At 36.1% G+C, this 22,768-nt stretch overlaps 1 protein-coding gene and 1 long non-coding RNA gene across 2 annotated transcripts in view; both read right to left on the bottom strand.

Annotated features, from left to right (window-relative positions):
• Positions 1-408: 408 nt before the first annotated feature.
• The window catches only part of LOC117318051 (cell division control protein 6 homolog), a 26,502-nt gene continuing 4,142 nt past the window's right edge, over positions 409-22,768 (bottom strand). Inside the window, exons 6-13 of the mRNA XM_033873053.1 lie at positions 22,450-22,649; positions 22,078-22,241; positions 8,473-8,579; positions 7,607-7,746; positions 4,343-4,514; positions 3,974-4,176; positions 2,559-2,699; positions 409-2,151 (exon numbers count right to left, since the gene is read on the bottom strand). Coding sequence (XP_033728944.1) covers positions 2,065-2,151; positions 2,559-2,699; positions 3,974-4,176; positions 4,343-4,514; positions 7,607-7,746; positions 8,473-8,579; positions 22,078-22,241; positions 22,450-22,649 — 1,214 coding nt within the window. The 3' untranslated portion in view covers positions 409-2,064. The remainder of the gene's footprint in view (positions 2,152-2,558; positions 2,700-3,973; positions 4,177-4,342; positions 4,515-7,606; positions 7,747-8,472; positions 8,580-22,077; positions 22,242-22,449; positions 22,650-22,768) is intronic.
• LOC117317601 lies at positions 16,489-17,785 on the bottom strand. The gene is made up of 2 exons (XR_004530209.1): positions 17,512-17,785; positions 16,489-16,959 (listed from the first exon to the last, which is right to left on the bottom strand). It is a non-coding gene; the product is annotated as an uncharacterized LOC117317601 (long non-coding RNA).

Raw genomic sequence — 22,768 nt, 5'->3', positions numbered from 1 at the left:
ATATGAGTTAAGTGATCCTGTCTTTGAGAAGTTAATTACTTGATCAAACATGTTCAATACATTCTATATGACATAGCCAATCATGTAAGATCCTCTTATTTACAGACATGATAATCTATATGGATCAAAGCTAGTTAATGAATGGAAAAAAAAAAAAATACAAAAAAAAATACAAAAAAAATCAAAAAAAAAAAATCATCACAGGATCTCAATAAACGAGTGTATATAAATTAAAATCAAAAGTTTTAAAATAATATACTTAAAATTCCACATTTTACCATCAGCACATATTTATTATAAATTATGTCCGAGATGTGTGTACAGGAGACTACCAAGCTACTATGATATCAGGACAAAGATTTATAGTCAACAGATGGATTAGGGTTGAATTAAACTGAAGAAAAAAAATTAAAATCATGTAATTAATAAATTTGAGAACAAAATATATATAAAAAAATATCAGTTTATCATGCAAATACAATGTACAACATGCTTTTATAGGTACAAGTAATTACAATGCAAACCTGGGTTAACCAGTAAAACTGGAGCAGAGTGTTGGTCATTTTAGGTATACATGTGTAAATTGTCTACTGGGATAAATTGGAGATTTATATTGTGTGCAGCATATGTAAAATGAAGGGAACATAGGTTGCTGCATTTAATGTCCTCTCATTAAAATATACAAGATTTCTGGAAATAAAGTGTCAGACTTCATTGGCAATTTAGCAACATACACAATGCATTGGTAACAGGACCAAAATTGTCACCCAACTACATGTATATAGAAGTAAAAATCCTGCAGAATTGAGTATTTTTTAATTGTATACCAGGCTTGGTAATGATATTTTATTTTCATGTAAAGGTTTCTTTTCTTTATCCCTATTTGTCATGGGCCCTTTCAGATGAGATTTTCCTCCTTTTCTACACCCGTTTCTTTTAAAACCTGCTTTCTTCCCCAATTTCTTTTCCAAGTTTGTGTGTGATTTTTTCTACAAATTGTGCATTAAATTAAATTTGAACATTGGAAAAACTAACGGAAAACACTACATGTACAATGTTCATGATTCAATTCAAAATGTACAAAAGTTACAATTTAAAATGAAATTATTTCTGTCATACTACTATACAGCAATAACTGTAACCGATCACTGCACAGTATATACATGTATACAGTCAAACCTGTAATAGCGGACACCTGTCCATAACGGACAGTTTCAGACACCTGTCCATAACGGACAGTTTCAGACACCTGTCCATAACAGACAGTTCCAGGAATCCCCAATGTAGTTCAAACAAATCTAATATGAAACAAGAACATTTATAACAATTGTGTATGATACAATTAATTATATGAAATTTCTTACAAAAAAATTGTAATTTTGATTAATAATATCAACACCATAGAATTAGCATATTAATAAACAAGAAATGCAGATTTGATTCTGAATTGAAATATTATCTGTGACGATTACATTTTCCCCCAAAACCTAAGGGCTTAACGATCAGCTCCACCACTTAAATTCTCACCAAATTTCATTTCTTTGATTAGTAATTGCTGTTGATATTGAAAACTATATGAGTACAAATATAGATTTGTTTTAGGTAAACAGACTAGATATCTTCCTTCAGTTGAGTGACTAGATGTTGATGGATTTAAAGTGTTCAATGTTGATATTTATAACTATTTATAACAGACATGAAAATTAAGCAATCCAGAATTGAAGTATACACATAAAATAGTTAAAATCAACGAGGAAACATTTAGCAAGTTAATTTTGAGAAAGGAAGTTAAAAACAGCTAAACAATTGCTTTTCCTCTGATTTTTTTTGGAAGCAATTAACATTCTTCAGAATCAATATGCTTTCAAAAATATCAAAACAGTAGCTCAGAAACATATTTCTCTTTTTATCAAAAATAATCAGTAAAGAACAAAGTTTTAAGACATAGTGTCATTGATTATTTTTTCATTTGACTGTAGTCTGTCATGTAGAATTTAGTATGCTGATAATGACTATAGTCTGTCATGTAGAACGATCCTGTCACCTTCAGAATGTTGAAAATGGCTATAGTCCATCTTGTAGAATGGAGGAGATCAACACTTTGTCTTGTAAAGTATACTCAAGCTCTTTTTCATTTAACTTCAATGTCACCTACAAAATTAAAGAAACAAATATTAAAAAGGATTGATATGGACATTTTATATATTTTAAAATCAGAAGATCAATCACCTTATCCAACTTTGAAATAAAAACAAAATATAAACTACGCTGTTCTTTAATATCGTAATTGTGAAAATGGAAGTAAAATTTTTCTTGTTATATCATCCAGTTTTATATACAATGGTTTGAATCACTACCATTTAGCAATCTTTATCAATAGCTTAACTTTAAGGAACCAAACAATGATATATCATCACATAACAATGAATGTCTGGCCATGAATTACACATTTCTTAACAGCATTGTAAAATACATTTCAAAAGGAGACTGTTGTACATCTCCAAAATGGAGTTACAATGGTAGACAAATGCGGTTGAATGACGGAATGATGAAAGTACCTTAGCCAGACGTCCATCCTTGGGTTTTTTAATGCCTATAATCCCTCGTGTTTCCAGCAGAGTACAGAGTCCCTGGAACTCGGATGAGTCATGTGTTGCCATTTGTCGTTTCTTACACACTTTTGTACAGGTATCTTGCAGCTTAAGAAGAAACAAATTATTATCTAAATGCAGTGCAATTTATAATTCTAAGATTATCTTCGCACATGCACATCAAAACAGAACTCTAAACAATAGTTTGGCCCTAATGACCTTTAAAGTGATGATGGGACGTTAAGAAGAATGTACTAATTATAATTAACCTTAATTTGATATTACTAGTAAGTCATAAATGAAAAGCAAGCTACTTTCACTATTATGAACAAAATCACAGACTAAGTCTCATTATGGGATAAAGCACATGCAGACATCAAGATCATAGCAAAACTTAAAATTAGATTAAGTTAATAAGACTTGATTGCGAAATAGACTTCAATATGAAGACCCCTTCATTGGCAATTTTTGTGGTCAGTGCATTCAAATGATAAATTACATACTTTTTATCAGGTTCACTGAAGACTTATTCAGACTGATTACCATAAACAAATTGTTAATACATGACATCCAAGAAAACAACTTCAAACTAGAGCCATCATCCTCAGGATAACTTATGCCTTTATACATCAAATGTGTTAGCGTCATTCTAAGTGAATTCAATATTCTATGTATAACCTTAAATTTTCTTAGACATGTAGTTTCGTAAACATCTCGGTACATATAGAAAACATAGTCAGTGTCTGAATATATAAGCTGTATTTTGGCGAGCCACTTTTGTCTTTTTGTCCCGAGCCAAAAATACAGCTTATATTTTAAGACACTGACCATGTATGCTATTTATCCTGCAACAATAAAAAATAATCATCAAAAATAACTATTTTGAAGTGAAACTGTGTCAAAAATGACAGAATATGTTCGCCTTTTAAACGTGGTTTCACTTTGAAGTAGGTCAGTCGAATTGACGCACATGCTAAGATTCCAAAATACAGCTGTTTTCCGTCACTGCCGTATACAGCAAAAATATATACGGTGGGTGTGTTCGGACAATGTGGTGGCAGTTGCAGGATAAAACAAATTATTTGACCAATGCTGAATAAAATTGGTAAAATGACTAAGGCGCTATGGCCAATTTTATAAGGAAAAACATGTTAAGAGTGACCAGTTGAATTGTCATGGCAACCAAAATTTTGAAGAAAAAAAATCAAAAACAATTAGCATGCACATATAAATAGAGTTCTTTGTATTTGTATGAAGTTTTACTGAAATTGGTTCACAAGTTTAGGAGGAGTTCTCGACAACATTTGTGGACGACTTTGTTTTGTAAAAGAAATGCCATATGTGATCTAATTATAAACATCAACAAATGATTTTTGTAGTACCTTTCCCATTGTCACTTCCTTCATTCGTCCTTGCTTGACCATCAGCAGTAGAGTACACACCACCAGTTTCTGTTGTAGGGGTATGCTCTCTTGACCAGCTGAAGAGGTACTTGACCCATACACCTCTGATAAAACACTAGAGATCTGCATTACGCCGATTTTCTTTGGGATGGCTGGCGGCTGTTTTGATGGACTGTTCAATGCTGCAATAACGAGACCATAGATAGATTAAAACAATAAGTTTTAAGTGTCGGATATATCATTCAGATTAGTTTGTACCTTTTAACTAAAGCAGCATAAAAATAGGATGAAGTGAATGGTCTGCAACCTGAGGTTTCATTTTAAAACAGATCCATAATTTGTACATACATGTAGAAGCTGACTTTAGAACCTGTTGACTTCGGACCTCGGTTTCCACCATCTCGACTGCCCTACGACACACATCCAAAGCCTTTCTCATGTCTCCAGCTACAGCAGAGATCTTGCGGGCACAGAATTGTATGGCACTGTTTTCCATTACAGCTACTCCATTGCTCTCAATCTAAAATACAAAACACCAAAAGTGTTACCCATGGTTATCTTGTATAAAGTTTAGTTTCAAAGTAAGCTTTCGACAAAAAATAAACAAGGGCCCAATGGGCCCAAATCGCTCACCTGCAATGCTGTGATCTTTTCATATATGGATCCTGCAGTTATTTGAAAGCATGCTACAGGACCAATATAATGTCTCTCTGCACTTTGGCTTTTCACTAAAAGTCATTTAAAGATTTAAGCATACTTGATCGAAGATTTTAGCCTTTTTGACTCCTGTGACCTTGAATGAAAGTCAAGGTCATTCATTTGAACAAACTTGGTAGCCCTTCACCCCAGCATGCTACAGGCCAAATATTAGGTCACGGGGACTCTTGGTTATTGAGAAGAAGTCGTTTAAAGATTTTAGCCTTTTTGACTCCTGTGACCTTGAATGAAAGTCAAGGTCATTCATTTGAACAAACTTGGTAGCTCTTTACCCCAGCATGCTACAGGCCAAATATTAGGTCTCTGGGACTGTTGGTTATCGAGAAGAAGTCGTTTAAAGATTTTAGCCTTTTTGGCCCCTGTGACCTTGAATGAAGGTCAAGGCCATTCATTTGAACAAACTAGGTAGCCCTTCATCCCAGCATGCTACAGACCCAATATCAACTCCCTGGGACTGTTGGTTATTGAGAAGAAGTCGTTTGAAGATTTTAGCCTTTTTGACCCCTGTGACCTTGAATGAAGGTCAAGGTCATTCATTTGAACAAACTTGGTAGCCCTTCACCCCAGCATGCTACAGGCCAAATATTAGGTCTCTGGGACTCTTGGTTATTGAGAAGAAGTTGTTTAAAGATTTTAGCCTTTTTGACCCCTGTGACCTTGAATGAAGGTCAAGGTCATTCATTTGAACAAAATTGGTAGCCCTTTACCGCAGCATGCTACAGACCCAATATCAACTCCCTGAGACTCTTGGTTATTGAGAAGAAGTCGTTTAAAGATTTTAGCCTTTTTGACTCCTGTGACCTTGAATGACGGTCAAGGTCATTCATTTGAACAAACTTGGTAGCCTTTCACCCGAGCATGCTACAGACCCAATATCAACTCCCTCGGACTCTTGGTTATTGAGAAGAAGTCGTTTAAAGATTTTAGCCTTTTTGACTCCTGTGACCTTGAATGAAAGTCAAGGTCATTCATTTGAACAAACTTGGGAGCCCTTCACCCCAGCATGCTACAGACCCAATATCAAGTCCTTGGGACTCTTGGTTATTGAGAAGAAGTCGTTTAAAGATTTTAGCCTTTTTGACTCCTGTGACCTTGAATGAAGGTCAAGGTCATTCATTTGAACAAACTTGGTAGCCCTTCGCCCCAGCATGCTACAGACCCAATATCAAGTCCCTGGGTCTTTTGGCTATTTAGAAGAGGTCGTCTAATTTTTTTTTAGCCTTTTTGACTCCTGTGACCTTGAATGAAAGTCAAGGTCATTCATTTGAACAAACTTGGTAGCCCTTCACCCCAGCATGCTACAGACCCAATATCAACTCCCTGGGACTCTTGGTTATTGAGAAGAAGTTGTTTAAAGATTTTAGCCTTTTTGACCCCTGTGACCTTGAATGAAGGTCAAGGTCATTCATTTGAACAAAATTGGTAGCCCTTTACCGCAGCATGCTACAGACCCAATATCAACTCCCTGAGACTCTTGGTTATTGAGAAGAAGTCGTTTAAAGATTTTAGCCTTTTTGACTCCTGTGACCTTGAATGACGGTCAAGGTCATTCATTTGAACAAACTTGGTAGCCCTTCACCCGAGCATGCTACAGACCCAATATCAACTCCCTGGGACTCTTGGTTATTGAGAAGAAGTCGTTTAAAGATTTTAGCCTTTTTGACTCCTGTGACCTTGAATGAAAGTCAAGGTCATTCATTTGAACAAACTTGGGAGCCCTTTACCCCAGCATGCTACAGACCCAATATCAACTCCCTGGGACTCTTGGTTATTGAGAAGAAGTTGTTTAAAGATTTTAGCCTTTTTGACCCCTGTGACCTTGAATGAAGGTCAAGGTCATTCATTTGAACAAAATTGGTAGCCCTTTACCGCAGCATGCTACAGACCCAATATCAACTCCCTGAGACTCTTGGTTATTGAGAAGAAGTCGTTTAAAGATTTTAGCCTTTTTGACTCCTGTGACCTTGAATGACGGTCAAGGTCATTCATTTGAACAAACTTGGTAGCCCTTCACCCGAGCATGCTACAGACCCAATATCAACTCCCTGGGACTCTTGGTTATTGAGAAGAAGTCGTTTAAAGATTTTAGCCTTTTTGACTCCTGTGACCTTGAATGAAAGTCAAGGTCATTCATTTGAACAAACTTGGGAGCCCTTCACCCCAGCATGCTACAGACCCAATATCAAGTCCTTGGGACTCTTGGTTATTGAGAAGAAGTCGTTTAAAGATTTTAGCCTTTTTGACTCCTGTGACCTTGAATGAAGGTCAAGGTCATTCATTTGAACAAACTTGGTAGCCCTTCGCCCCAGCATGCTACAGACCCAATATCAAGTCCCTGGGTCTTTTGGCTATTTAGAAGAGGTCGTCTAATTTTTTTTTAGCCTTTTTGACTCCTGTGACCTTGAATGAAAGTCAAGGTCATTCATTTGAACAAACTTGGTAGCCCTTTACCCCAGCATGCTACAGACCCAATATCAACTCCCTGGGACTGTTGGTTGTTGAGAAGAAGTCGTTTGAAGATTTTAGCCTTTTTGACTCCTGTGACCTTGAATGAAGATCAAGGTCATTCATTTGAACAAACTTGGTAGCCCTTCACCCCAGCATGCTACAGGCCCAATATTAGGTCTCTAGGCCTTTTGGTTATTGAGAAGAAGTTGCTTGAATGGAAAGTTGACGCCGGACGGACGGCCGGACGACGGACGCCGCGCCACGGCATAAGCTCACTTGCCCTTCGGGCAGGTGAGCTAATAAATTGTTGGGTAAGCATCTTTTTCTATTGGCACAAACATCAATATAGTCAAACACCTTTTGGGGTGCGATGGGTATAGGGGCAGAGGACAGTGATGATGAAGATGATGGGATGCTGAATGATCAAGAACGAACCAAATAAATTACCTTCTGTATTCTGTCCTTTAAGATGGCAGCTATCTGGTCTTTGCTGTAAGGAGCGAAGTTTAGAAGTTGTGGTTTACACTTTGGTCTGGCCTGGAGTCGTGGGAGGATCCGGTCCGTGAGATCCAATGCATTGGCAATACCTATTCATCAAATTTAAATAATTTTTGTTTAAATTTTTTTTCTCTAAAGTAATCACATACAGTAAAAATAAAACAAAACAACTATCCAAACGTGTGGATACTTTGAACTAGAGTCGTGTGGCGTATTCTCTTTTATCTGATGTTTACAAGTATTAAAAGTATTTCTTAAGGAATGATAAGAGAAAAAACTAAAGCACTTCAATTTTTTATTACCTTGGTTATAAATACAGGTGCCACAGTCACAGATATTTGATATTGCACACAGCAGTATCATACTATGTATCCTATTTAACAAATTTCATAAAATTAGATTGAATATGAATTTTTACAGATTAGAGGCCTCAGTCCGGCTGACTGATGAAAAAAAAAAAAACTTGCGCACAACTGGCCTTACGTACATGAATCTTCATGATAAAAAGTTTCGTTGAATTCTGCCCTTTGTTTTTTGGAAACATCTATGAAATTTCATTTGAAGAAGAAAATGGAAGAAAAAAGAACAATAATAAGAAACTGAGCACAAACAAGATATCAGGGGACATAAATATGGAAAGTTAGTGCCTGTCACGAATACGAGTCAGATATTTGTGATTTGTTTAGTACAAGCTGCATTCATTCTGTTGTAAGTAGGCCAATACATATCTCTGTCTAAAGTGTAACTAAGGGTTTATTATTGTCAGATTGATAGTCCTAAGTATCACTATCGGTTTTGCGATATTTTATACATACCTATTAAGATCAGCCTTGATTTGCTCATTGATGGCCACTCAAATATTGTGTAAAGAATCTCCTGGTTTTTACTATCCAGCTGGTCAATCTCATCCAAAACCATGATTCTACAAGAGATATTACGACAATTAAAACAAGAAAAAGTCTGTAAGACATAAATACCCCCACTGCCACTTAACACTCCGAAACACAGTTTGGTGAGGATCACATCAGCAGTTCCTGAGATCAGCTAATTACATTGCATTGGGACGAGATGAGACAGGACGGACATGGGTAACACTATAACGCTCTATTTCAAGGTGGGGGCATAATATACTACCCATTATACATACAATATAGTAGATGTTGACACACCACAATGATATGAAATGTCATTGTATTAAAATACAATAGGATGTAACTTTCCAAAGAACCCTGTTTGAATACTCAGTAATCAGAAATACTGACATAAACATAAGGGCTATTCCAGTGTAAAATATCTACCCAAATAGTGTTGGGAATCGGTTGAAATTTTCTGATCGATCATCACTTGTGTGTAACCAATGGATGATCGATTAAATCGATTAATTTCCAAATGTATCTTTTGTATTCATGTCTCAATATTTTTTGTAAAGCTTCACTGGGGAATACAAAAATGGCATTTTCCTCGCCCGAAAGGCATTTATTAACATTTTCTTGAAAAATTATCTTCGGGGCGAGGATAATGCCATCAAGTTCGGAAGAATCGCTTTTTATTCAGGAAAATGACATTGTCCTTAAAAAATGCCTCTTGTCCGAGTAAATTGCCATTTTGGTCCGAGGAAATTCCCATTTTCCCGTCACGCCCGAGTGCTGCCAGGATTTACCTGTGCAGCGGCGAGACGGCTAGCTGGCAGCATACGGCCGACCAGCTCGTTATCGACACACGTGTACGATTGACAACGCGGCCGACCACCACTGCATGTCGCGTAATCGGGCTTTACATGGAATGAAATCCTAAAATAAAATAAAAAGCTGTAACAACCATGCTATTAATAAACGTATCCGATATTTGCCTTACCTTTCTTATTTTAAATGGCACGGTTCGGTTCACGGTATTTTTTATCTCGCATCACTGTACGCTCATGATTCGGGCCGTCTCCGATTTTCTGGGCGGTAATTTGTATCGCCCATTTAAGTTTGATTTATATAGAAACTTTTCTGGATCCGTGTTCAAAACAGGCGGTTTAAATTCATTTTAAATCGTTTCAGAATCAAAATTGTCGAGGCGAAGTGTTCCCGATCTACTGTCAGGAATCCTGTATTTTGATTGGCTGATGACGACTCACAGATCTAGGTTATTTCCTAACCTGAATAATGTTTCTCGCTGCTGCATTAAAGGCGTATTTTTGCTACAGATCGTACGGCGTACACCAATCATGCTTATCCTGCGTAAATCCCGGAGCCCTCCACACTGGACCCCGACAGGATAAACTAATGGGGCACCCTACAAATGATACGTATCGTACCGTGAGACAAGTATCTACGTATCGTAGCCATCGTGGAGGAAGCGTATCTTTGCAGCACTAGTTACAACCACATGATATTGATAAACATATCTAATATTTGCCTTTTCATGCCCGATTTGTAAATGGCTAGGACCTACTCATTATAGTTTTCCGTAGTTTATTGTGCACTGTTGAGACCGAATCAAAGTCTGAAATTGAAATCTCTACAGTACAGTGACACTCACGAAAACAAAAGGTAGCTTTTTTTAAAGATGTTCGTTCTTTTCTCTACTGTATGTATTGCGCCGTGTCACATATTATTTTTTTTTTTTACTGCAGAACATGGGTGAAAATACGTACGCCGTGTACGGTTCGTATTTGCAGAGACATAGATATGTGTCTCTGGTATTTGTTGGGAGTAAATAAAATTCCGAAGTTCCGAACAACAAAGATATATAAATGCAGACGTGAAGATTTGTCCTTAATGTGCATGCCAATGTCCCTATATGTAATAGTGCGTTCACATCGGAATAACATATATCATGCTTGTTTATTCCAAGGAGGCCTCCACATTGTTTTCCCACAGCTATTTATCGGAAATGTATACATGTATGTTTTTCTCTGTATATATAATCTTGTGAAAGAGAGAATTGAAATAAAGATTAAATGTCAGCCAGTGATTCCCGTGTTCGTTTTTAAGAGGTTTGTCGCCCGGCCATAAGATGAATGCGATTTTGTTTGGTGCGTTAATGAAAAAGCCCCTCAGCGTAAGCTGGATACAGGACATCATTTTGAACGTTATTTCCTGTAATTTATTGTACTTAAAACGTATACATATGTATAAATGTTTGAAACTCAAATAAAAAATATGGTGCATGTATTGTATTTTACACGAAAATGTTCGTCTACGAGACGGGTTGTGTTTTAAATGTGTACTCAAGTAGACAATCGTTAACTCTTTGAAATGATAGGGACAAGGTCTATTAATGTGACAAACATAACCGTGACGTAAAATGGCACAGAATATTGCATTTTCAAGGCGTCTTTTCCATCGATTGACGTTATGGGTCATGGTATGCTTTAATTCACATAAAGACAAGTTTCATATCGCGTAAAAATCAATACTGGTGTTTTTTTTTTCAATATCCACGCCATTTCACGTCACGGTAATATTATGTTAGTCATGATAATAGGCATGGACCCTGTTTACGTTATTTCTTGTAATTTTCTGATTATTACTGTTACTTGAATTACATTGTATTTTTTTTGCTCATTGTTTTGGATTCCAATACTCGTAATATTGAAAATATCAGGTTCGTTAGTTTTTGCGTTCTATTTCTTACTCAGAATAACTTGCACTTGAAATGTCTCCTTGTCTTGCTGTAGCGTAACTTAACATTTTTGGGCACGGATGAAGGGCACAACATGTTGTACAATGATTAATCATTATATCTCTGTATTGAATTTCAGTGAAATGATACCTTTGCCTTACAAGAGAAGTTCTGCCATGGGCAGTGATCCCATGGGCGGTGATCTCTCCACAAGCCATGACACTGCAACCACCAAGAGAACGTCGTCCTTCGACGCAGATATCTCAGAATCTCTCTCATACACGACGATACGTCCTGCTACGGCCGTAACTGCTATCTAAGTGGATTCTTGACTCATCTTTGAACATAAAACTACCCGTCAATTGGCGTTGTGTGTGTCGGATATTCCTACAACACCACACTTATCGTGCTTGTCTGTTGATTACTTTAATGCTGAGATAGAAAATTTCCACTTACATGAAAAAAAGTCAAAATCATAACTTAACCGATTTACCCCGTATCATTCACAGTAAAATGTAAATGAACTGCAGCGACGACAACAGGCATATATGGATGGGTAGTGTAAAATTCATATTTAATGTATCAATTTTGCTTTATTTCATATGGTATTGATTGTTTAGTCCAGATTATCGGTGGCCTAGGTCAGGATAAGCGGGAAATGACCAACCCTCTTTATATATTTTTCTTATCTTAATATATATATATCATCGTTTACACACAATTGGATATGGCAAAAGATTTTTACCAACTTATAAAATCCCTTTCCCTAAAATTCATATTACAAAGATAGTGAAAGCGACACATTATATTTATGATTACAAAGAAAGCAAAGAAAGTGGTAGGAAGAAAGACATATCTAGAAATATAAGATTAAGATGAAGATACTACATAAGGTTATATCATAAAACAATGTTCTAAACGATCTACACAATATTTATCTTTAAATACAATTAAAAACTTGTACATGTCGTATTCTTACACATCCAATACATTATAAACGTCAATAATCCATTGTCCACTAAAACACATACCATAGTTCCTTCATCGGATCAAATGCATGAGCCAATAATTACAGTACAATAGACCGAAGATAATCCGGACACTGTTGGTCCGAGCACAAACCGTCTGGATTACGAGTTTTCCGGACTGCTGAATTTCGTTGACTTTGTGAATAAATTTGTCGAGAACGCGATATTTCCCTTGATTACACACACTTGGAAACGTTTAATTGACAACTCATCAATGATTTGGTATGTTTTTGTGAATATCAATTTTACATGTTTCTTTTTTTATTATTGTTTTGGTTTACGTTTCATTCCTTCTACAATTTTAAATAAACGAAATTTAAAGAGGAACATCATTTAGGGTTAGGACTAGTCATGGTGACCTTCAAACAGTACACATGAGCTACGTCCCGCTACTGTACATTTACGTAATCATTACCCTACAGAATGTAAAAGTGGCACAAAGGTGTTTTGTGATGTTTACTCCAGATCAATAATAATCTTATCTTGGTTGCGTATGTTTTTATGGACTCGTTCTAACTACGGAATAGCATTTGTTGATACCCTAGTTATCAGTTGCTTAAGGTTTGAAACAAAAACAGGGCCAGTCTATAATCCGTTCATTAAAATCGAAGTAGTGAAAAACAAAGTACCGTTACAAAAACTGAGCTGCACAGGTAAATGCCTGGGGCCAAGACCTCGCAGCGGTTGCTTTGACAATGTGTAAGCGGGCAAGCTGATCAGTTGTCGACACGGATGACTGACCCGAACTTCTCTCCACGTTGTTGAAAATCTTCCGGATTAAAATTGGAAGTAAGAAATGTGTGATTTCATAGTGATCAATAAAATCTGAAATCTGTAAATGTTTAAAATAAATGCTTAAAACGTCAATAAATTAAATGAGCTTGGACCTAGACAGTCGTGAATAGTATATACTAGCTGTCCAATCGGAGAGTAATATACTGTACAATGCATGCAGCATTTGTTAATTGACATCTGCATTTTCTGAAAACGGAATCTTATCTTTTTTATTATGAATCAAAGTAACCTGTTCACGTTATGGGTCATGTGGATCTTTTAAACTAATAACTTTCCTTTAAATCAATGAACATTATTATTGTTTAAAACTCTATTGATAAAATGACTGATAAAATAAACGAAAAAAGACCATGTTTGATAGACAAAAAAAAGACTATTGGTATTGGCAACAAACTAAGGCAGACTAGAGCTACAAGTTGGATTAGAGACTACACTTTATTATATTTGTGCACAGAGTCGTGAAGATCGGCCTACCACCACTTCTTCTATACCCGGAGGCATAAGTGAAAATTGGTCATCAGGTGTGTCAATCGGAACACCTGGTGAGGTCACTCTGCATTTCAATTAAATAGGTTATCCACAGGGGTCTATTTACAGCATTGATTTCAGTAAGTTTTTAATGATGTTTTTCTTAGCCAAAATTTGAAGAAAAAAAAAAGATATTTCAAAGTGAAGTTAGCAATGCAGATATAACCATTTATGCAGATTTCATTATAGGGAAGTTATTTCAATGTTTAATTAAATCATTATTCAAATTATTACAGCCTATAACTAAAAGGTTTAAATTAAAGTTTAAATATCCTTTTATATGGATTTGCGTTAATAATTTTGTTATAATAAAGAAACGATACTGGGCCTTGCATGAACTTACCCTGATTGTCAACACAAAAAGTATAAATCAGTATTATCAGTTTTATGAACAGTAAGTGTGTATCATGGTCTACCTATTTTTCCTGTGAAGTTGCGTGTACAATAAATCCCAATACCCAGTTAAGAGGCGGAGCTTAGTTGTCCAATTACTTCACATACTAGGAAGTTGTTGTACATCAAAGTGTACACTAACTCCCCAAATTTGGATGTTATTGGCTACCGAAGGTATACAGCAACGTATACAGTCAAAAACTCACAGAACCATTAGTTTATTTCCTTTATTTCAACTTTAATGAAACAAAAACTTCAAGGCATACAATCATTTCCAATTTGTCTATGCAAAAAGTCAAGGTAAGTTCTATTTAATGTAATTATTAAACTTCAGTGTCCTCATGTCAATCCGATCACAGAAAAATAAAGCTGAAGACCGTGTCCTCTATATATACAGTGAAACCTCACCTTACGACCACCCCGCTATTACGGGCACTTTTTTTTCAGTCCCGATTTTTTCTCTCTATATCTTTGTATTGGTCGCTTCACTATTACGACCACCCCGCTATTCCGTATTACGACCACCTTGTGCAGTCCCGACGACCACTAATTAACGTTAATTACCCCCACAATTATGACCAGTTGGTCGTGTCTAAAAATTTACCTGGTGTACCGAGCCGTGAACAGCTTACGGTAATTCGTGTCAAACTGGCCATTTGCGTGTGTATACGTAATTATCAATCTTTTGTTTACTGACCAGTGTATCCACAGGTGAGTAGAATGGCTATTAATCTCTTAGAAAACTTTGCACTGACCGGAAGGTAAAATAAACATCCAGTCTTTCATTGTTCGTAACAAGCCAGCATGTGCCGGATTTTGGTTTTACCGTTACGTGTGATCGCCCTTCCTAGGTGGCGCTGTGACGGATTAATACACAAGTGATCAGATTATCTAAGCCTATCTGGGCTTGAACATTGTAATAAGGCCACACCAAATTAATCAGTTGTTCTTCGGGAAACTGGTAAAAAAAATTGGGGCGAGCGAGCGAAATTTTTTTTTCTAGCAAAAAATTTCCATTTAGAGATTTCAAGAGGCGAAGCGTTCAAATGATGTGCGAGCGATATTTTTTTCCATTATTTTTTTTCCATTAAATGTTGGAAATAAACTGAATACCATATTGAACAGATGTTTGTGTCTATTTGTGATCAATTCAAGTACATGTATATCATGAAGTGATTTCATACACAAATAACTAAACAATTGTATGTAAAATCCAACAACAATTTAATACCTGATCTACTTGATCAAATCAAACTTAACACAGTTCTCTCATTTATATGGAACAAATACCGGTATAATAGAAAATAATGTATAAAACAAAAGAAAATTGGCACAGAAAAAACAAAATCACTATATCATATATAATTATCTGGAACAAAAATAATAATACCATATAAAACAACAGAAAATTGGCATATTAGAAACACAATCATTAAACTGTATATGGCTGGGAATTCAGCATCTATCAAATATAATTGACTTGTATTTAACAGTAAAACTAAGGGCTTTTCCAGTAAAACATCTACCCTACCCCAGGAGTCCAGTTTGTTTTAGGGGTACCACCCAAAGAATTTATTTAATTAATTTTAATACACAGAAGTAATTGGAGCAAAATCTAACCATGGACAGAGGTGAATTGTTTTGGAATCCTGGGGTCATTTAGATATTTTAATGGAATAGCCCTAATACTAAGAGGACAACTGTGAAATGATGAAATTGGAATAAAATAATTCCACATTTTCACATTATTATTATGGAATACAAATAAAAAAAATATCACATAGGTACTGACCTTATTTAACAAAAAATATCATTCTTCAAAATAAAATAAATACTTTGATTGTTAATTACCACATTACAAAAAATTTCCAAGGTGGTAGTTTCCAATTATTGTATATAATGACCCATGTATTGTATATACCATTGATAATAAAATACTGTTTAAACCAAGGTGGTAGTTAATACTGCGGATAAAAAGGTCATAAAACGTTTCATTGTTCTCCGCTTCGATCGCTGTATTTACATTAGTGCACCCGACCCCCTCTGTACACTTACTATAAAAATACCCATACTATTCCAAGAATTTACAGCAGACTATCCTCTACTCCTATACGTATATGAGGTCTTATTCCACCTGACTACATTGGTTGATATCGTTACATGACAGCCTGTCAAAAGTTTCCTGTCGTGTAAACCTCTAATGTTATTGGAGTAACTATCCTCGTGCTAGGCCGGAGCCTTTCCGCCATTTTTTTCATCTCTGCATCAGGTATCAACGAAACGCTTGTTTGGGTCGGTGTTTCAAGCGTCGAAATGTGTTGTAATAACCGGAAAAAGAAGTCGGAAAACGGAAAAAAAAATCCGGATTTGACGATTTTTCCGGAGGTGCGGGAAAAAATTATTTTTATTTTTTTCTCGACTTTGATATTTTTGGAGCGGGATTCCCGACGAACAACTGATTAATTTGGTGTGGCCTAACCGTACATTTTTTTTTTTTTTATTAATCATGGTATTAAAATAATTATGTGGCTGTTGGTCGTTTTAAGACCCAATTACATACAGGTGAGTAAAATAAACATTGTAACGTTTGATTTTTTTTTTCTGGTCAAGCGCAAGTGTTTACAGCGATCTCGATGTTTTTGTATCAATGCCGAATAGGGTCTGTAGTACATAGGTGTTATTAAAACTTGAAAAAAAACATGTTTGGTTACAAATATTATGTATACGATTCCCTGTTCACAAATTTAACATAACGCGTAACAGTTGTCCAGTTCGCCGCATTTGTACAATAGTGTAAGTTGTGTGTAATTTCCTTTCACTTTCACATGTTGTTTTGGTTTGTTTACACCGACGACCTGACTTCCATAACAAATGGGGGTTCCTCCGAGAAGTCTCCTGTATATACATCATTGTACATATCAAAGTACTCCGGAATACATCGGTCACCTGCAAGTCAGTGGGGGAAAACAAGTTATTACTAGATGTTATCCTATGATAAAGACATGGTAGGATGGGCTAACAAGTTGTCGTATTCGACATGGTTTAGAAAGGTTTTAAAAAAAGATTCTCGAAATATCAGACATAACTCGCATCTCGAAAAAAAACCAATCTAATATATTCTCATAGAATTCAAGTTTTTTAATGACAAAACATTATAGAAAAATGAATTTACTTGAAATCAAGTAACTTTTGAAATCATTAAATCATAATCGATCTAGGTCAAATTGATTTAAATAAACTACATGTTCATGCTGAATCAATAAGGCCACAGCACAGGGACTCGTTTTGGGGTTTTCGAGCAATATATTTTTTATTCATTGATTACTCCTTTTTTTAACGAGATTTCAGAATGTGTATGATTATTTGCTAAATATTTAGTGTCGTGCTAATCCCGACGTCCCTATGTACCATCCAAATAGATGATTTTTAAAATCGGGTTTGAAGAATTATTTGATTTTCATCTTTACCGTTATCTCATTTATTTAAGAAATAACTTACCTTCTTGGTTGTAATATTGTCTGTTCTTGCTGGTAATTTGGTGTATTCCAGTCCTCCTAAATATGTTTTGCATCCCCTTCCCGTTAACTCCCGACAGGTGTCAGCGACATGTCGGAAATCCCATCAAAAACTTTCACTTCGTTTTCTATATCCTTGAATGCTTGAGATAACACAATGTCGTCAAAATCATCCCCTTGTAATGAAAGGAAATCCCTGTACTTTAAACTGACCATTAAGCTAGCTGAAGGGGTTGACATCCTGCTGCTTACCGCTTACAAAGTTGGGTGCGCATTGAACTACATGTAACTGATATTGTTTTTGGCGGGAAATGTACTCCTAATTGATCGTTGATTGCTTTTGGCGGGGAATTCACTCAGAAACCCGAGATAATTCTGATTGGTTTTTAGAAGTTTAATGACAGCCGATGGACGGGCCATGACACAAGCCATTTTATTGAATGTCCTAGACTCGTGTACACTTGATATTTCGGTGGGCGTTACTCGTTCGCTACGCGAACTCGTAACCGCCCACCGAAATATCTCGTGATACACTCGTCTAGTCATTCAATTACTATAACTTAAGCAACCGTTTTATAGTGACGATTTGTCTGCCTCCCCCTTGGGCGGTTTTTATAGAGATTTAAGGCGGTCGCCGATAACAGTACACACGATAGTCAACAATTCATCTACCCGCTCGCTCAAGCGGAACTAATCTACGTTTAGAAATGAAACAGTCGCCGGTCAGTGCTGTCTATTAAATCGGATAAAACGCCAATTCTACCATGTTTGCTAAGCACTGTTTCACTTCAAATGACTAGATTTTGTACAGTTGTTAATATTGTTACAGGATAAATATAATTCATGGTCAGTGTCTTAAAATATACCCACTTTTGTCTTTCTGTCCCGATAACTCGGATAACTCGAAGATTTCTCGTGGTTCCACTGCATTCGAAAATTCAAATTAAAGTACATGTTGGGCATATTACAGGTAAAATACTGCATACTGGTCTTCTATACATGCATACATATACATGTCTATATATATATATATATAACAAAACAACACAGCATCAATGTTTTATATATTTTATTAAAAACTACATTAAATCACTACTACATTTAGTTTATGGGACTTACTTTGGTATGCCATTGTTTTCAATCTCTTCATCTGTCCATCATGTACGTTCACTTGTCCAGATATCTGCTTCAATGGTTTTCGTTTCAAATTTTGTAATGAGAATGACAAATTGAAAAATAGAATTATAGTTATGTAACTTTATAAACAATATGGTTTTACGTTATTACGGACTAAAGCTACCAACACTTGGACATCATTACGTCGAATGTGACTTTCCCGCATACAGCGCTGTATTCATTCAGGCCGGATTATTTCCGCGTCACGATCGACACTACAACAAGAAAGCGTCTCTACTAAAAAAAATACTAACCAAAGTTTACAGTAGAAGATTTGGAGACATGACACTACCAATGTCATTCGACGCAGGACGGCATACATCTGACAGTAACGATGGAGTTCGCCTTCTCAAAAAGTATAGAAAATGCAATCCAGACGATGAGGCAGAGATAGGTATTATCATAAAAAGGCCACCCACCCATCACAGCCCTTTTAAGGGCCACGCAGTCTCCTTAAAAAGCACTAGTGTTTACTCGAACAAAAAATCCCGCAAAATTCATTGCAATAAATACATCGGCATTCTATATTGCGCAGAATACGGACGTTTGTAGTACCACTACTAATAATAGATTACGTAATTATGACTTTCAGCAATGCATTTGGGCACTTTCTAATATAATGCTAATTATAAGGAATCAATCTCAATAGCCTTTGAGGTCATTTTACCTACTATCTTCAATGTTACACAAACATCAAAAACGTCACATAATCTATTCGTAATATATCTTCTTTTTTTTTATTTTAACCAACCTTAAGATATAGTGATCTGAATAAACAATGCGAATCTTTTAAAAAATGTCTTCATTTTAAATCTGTATTTATACTCAAATAAAATCAATTAAGTGTGTTTTTTTGCCGGAAATGAGCATGGCTGTCGATGGGTAGTACACTAAAACAAACAAATTTCAGATACAAGTGTTTAATCGGTAAAATTTTGAAATTCTTTAAAGTTCTTTGTAATTATCACAATTTTTTATTGCATAGAACATAGTAAGATTGTATAGCTTTACGCCATGTATCATTGTTATCATGTATATATATGTGATCTCTTGTTACACACGTTAGTGTGTCAGAGTGATATCAATAAAACCTTGAAACCTTGTAAACCAGCCTACAAATATCAATCTATACGAGATGAACCCTTGGCTGTAAAATACATCTTAGTGGTAATTCGTTGTAGTTTACAAATCAGACTTGAAAAGGCAAATATTAGATATGTTTATCAATATCATGTGGTTGTAACTAGTGCTGCAAAGATACGCTTCCTCCACGATGGCTACGATACGTAGATACTTGTCTCACGGTACGATACGTATCATTTGTAGGGTGCCCCATTAGTTTATCCTGTCGGGGTCCAGTGTGGAGGGCTCCGGGATTTACGCAGGATAAGCATGATTGGTGTACGCCGTACGATCTGTAGCAAAAATACGCCTTTAATGCAGCAGCGAGAAACATTATTCAGGTTAGGAAATAACCTAGATCTGTGAGTCGTCATCAGCCAATCAAAATACAGGATTCCTGACAGTAGATCGGGAACACTTCGCCTCGACAATTTTGATTCTGAAACGATTTAAAATGAATTTAAACCGCCTGTTTTGAACACGGATCCAGAAAAGTTTCTATATAAATCAAACTTAAATGGGCGATACAAATTACCGCCCAGAAAATCGGAGACGGCCCGAATCATGAGCGTACAGTGATGCGAGATAAAAAATACCGTGAACCGAACCGTGCCATTTAAAATAAGAAAGGTAAGGCAAATATCGGATACGTTTATTAATAGCATGGTTGTTACAGTTTTTTATTTTATTTTAGGATTTCATTCCATGTAAAGCCCGATTACGCGACATGCAGTGGTGGTCGGCCGCGTTGTCAATCGTACACGTGTGTCGATAACGAGCTGGTCGGCCGTATGCTGCCAGCTAGCCGTCTCGCCGCTGCACAGGTAAATCCTGGCAGCACTCGGGCGTGACGGGAAAATGGGAATTTCCTCGGACCAAAATGGCAATTTACTCGGACAAGAGGCATTTTTTAAGGACAATGTCATTTTCCTGAATAAAAAGCGATTCTTCCGAACTTGATGGCATTATCCTCGCCCCGAAGATAATTTTTCAAGAAAATGTTAATAAATGCCTTTCGGGCGAGGAAAATGCCATTTTTGTATTCCCCAGTGCTTGCAACAACGATTTAAGTTACTAATAAACTGTTATACCGACACCATCTTCCTGTGTGTCTATTTAATATTTCGTTTATTACACCGAAAAAAAAAAGGAAAAAAACAAACAAAAGAATGGAATCATTAGAATGAGTATTAAGCTAACTGGAAAGTTTGGCTTAGGCTGTAAAATGCTCTAATCCATCCCTTTTATCGTAATATATGATACTTTGAAAACGAAAGTAGAACTGTGACTTACCATTGAAGGATTGGCTTTTTGCACATTTTGCGAACAGGTTTCATCATACTTAAAGTATATATTCAACGTGTTATCTAATCATGGTTTTCTATGAAAACCAAAAGTTTCCACACAATACACCTTGTCAGTTTACTGGGAAGATCCTAAATAGTTGGTAATTCGCTAGTCGCTTATGATCTTACAAAGTCTTGGTCATCGGTACGTTTATATCCCCCAAGTATTATTAATGCGATGCTTGATTATGTATTATGCAAGCATCAACCATTTCCCACAATCGTGCTGTCGACACTGTCAAGCTTTATTTTCCTATGTTTATATGCAAACCAGCTAATATATTTTCATAAATCATGATGTTGGGCGCTTCTGATGAAACTCGATTTACAGATTTCTTACTTGATTAATTGATCAAACATCTCAAACAAGTGATACTCTACAAACTCGATTAATCGGAACATCACTATACCCAACAGGACTCACCATGTCTCAAACAGTAAAAAAACGAAAGAGGTGATTTAATTTCAAGCAGATGCCTGTGATTTCAAGCACCAAGCAGAGAATTTTCTTGTTTTATTTCTAGACAGTTCGATATATATCTTAATGGAATTGACCAAGTTTAATACCTTTTATGAAATCATGTCTAAATCTGTCTAACGAAACAGATAATGTAACCTTTGGGGTTCCCCCCGATGGTTTTGGGATGGGCACTTTTTATCTCATTTCGAGAAAATCAGTGAATATTGGGAAGGAAGATTTTGAGAGTGAACTCCAAATTTATGGGAATTTGGCTTAATATGAAATAGTGGCCCCAAAAAATCCACTGAAAAACACCTTTGTCGGATTCCCCTGAAGATATGCATCATTTTAATTATACAAGCAATAACAAAACTCCCACCAAAAAATGTGTAAAGAAGTAATTTACAAATGCGTTTTCAACAAGAATCCATGTAGACACACTCACATGCTTGGTCCTGATGTTGTTAGGTGCTTCTCCACAGCCCGGAGTCTATCCTTGGAGGACGGTGGCGATTTGCCAGTCAGGTCGGTGTAGAGCTTGCCATACACAGTCGCAGAATCCTTTAGTGTCATACAATTCAGATATACTGATTTACAGCTGTGCGTTGCCTGAATGTAAAAGAATAAGTATCAGTTTAATATACTCAACAACCCCACTCACCTCCGTAACACAACTTACAAGTACATGTCAAAGAGTTGCCATGTTTAGAAATGTATTGTTTTTCAGAAAAAATATTCCTATCATTAATTATTCGGAAAAGAAAAATACATGTAAAAAAAAAAAAAAAAATCCCCACAAATGCACCAGAATACGAACCTGTACATTGTCAAGGATGTGACTAAGGACAGCAGTCTTTCCAGTGCCGGGAGCGCCAGATATATAGATGCTGCCTGCTGTTTTCTTTGTCATATGACCTTTTACAAATGAGGAAATTTCTGCCATTTCTTGATCTCTGCCCACAAGTCTTTCAGGCTTTGCAGTATGGAAGGACTGCTTGGCTTTGTGATATAATTGTCCTGAAAAGCATAACTACAGTGTTTATTCTGAGGAGAGGGTAGGGATTATTAGATAGAACCAGTAAGAAAGTTATGTATCTAAGGCTAAGCACTTTTCGGGACCTTTTAGCTATATTCAA

Source organism: Pecten maximus, chromosome 19 (assembly GCF_902652985.1).
Source record: "Pecten maximus chromosome 19, xPecMax1.1, whole genome shotgun sequence".
Classification (NCBI taxonomy): domain Eukaryota; kingdom Metazoa; phylum Mollusca; class Bivalvia; order Pectinida; family Pectinidae; genus Pecten; species Pecten maximus.
Note: the sequence above shows the minus strand (reverse complement) of the source record. Positions and strands in the feature narration are given on the sequence as shown.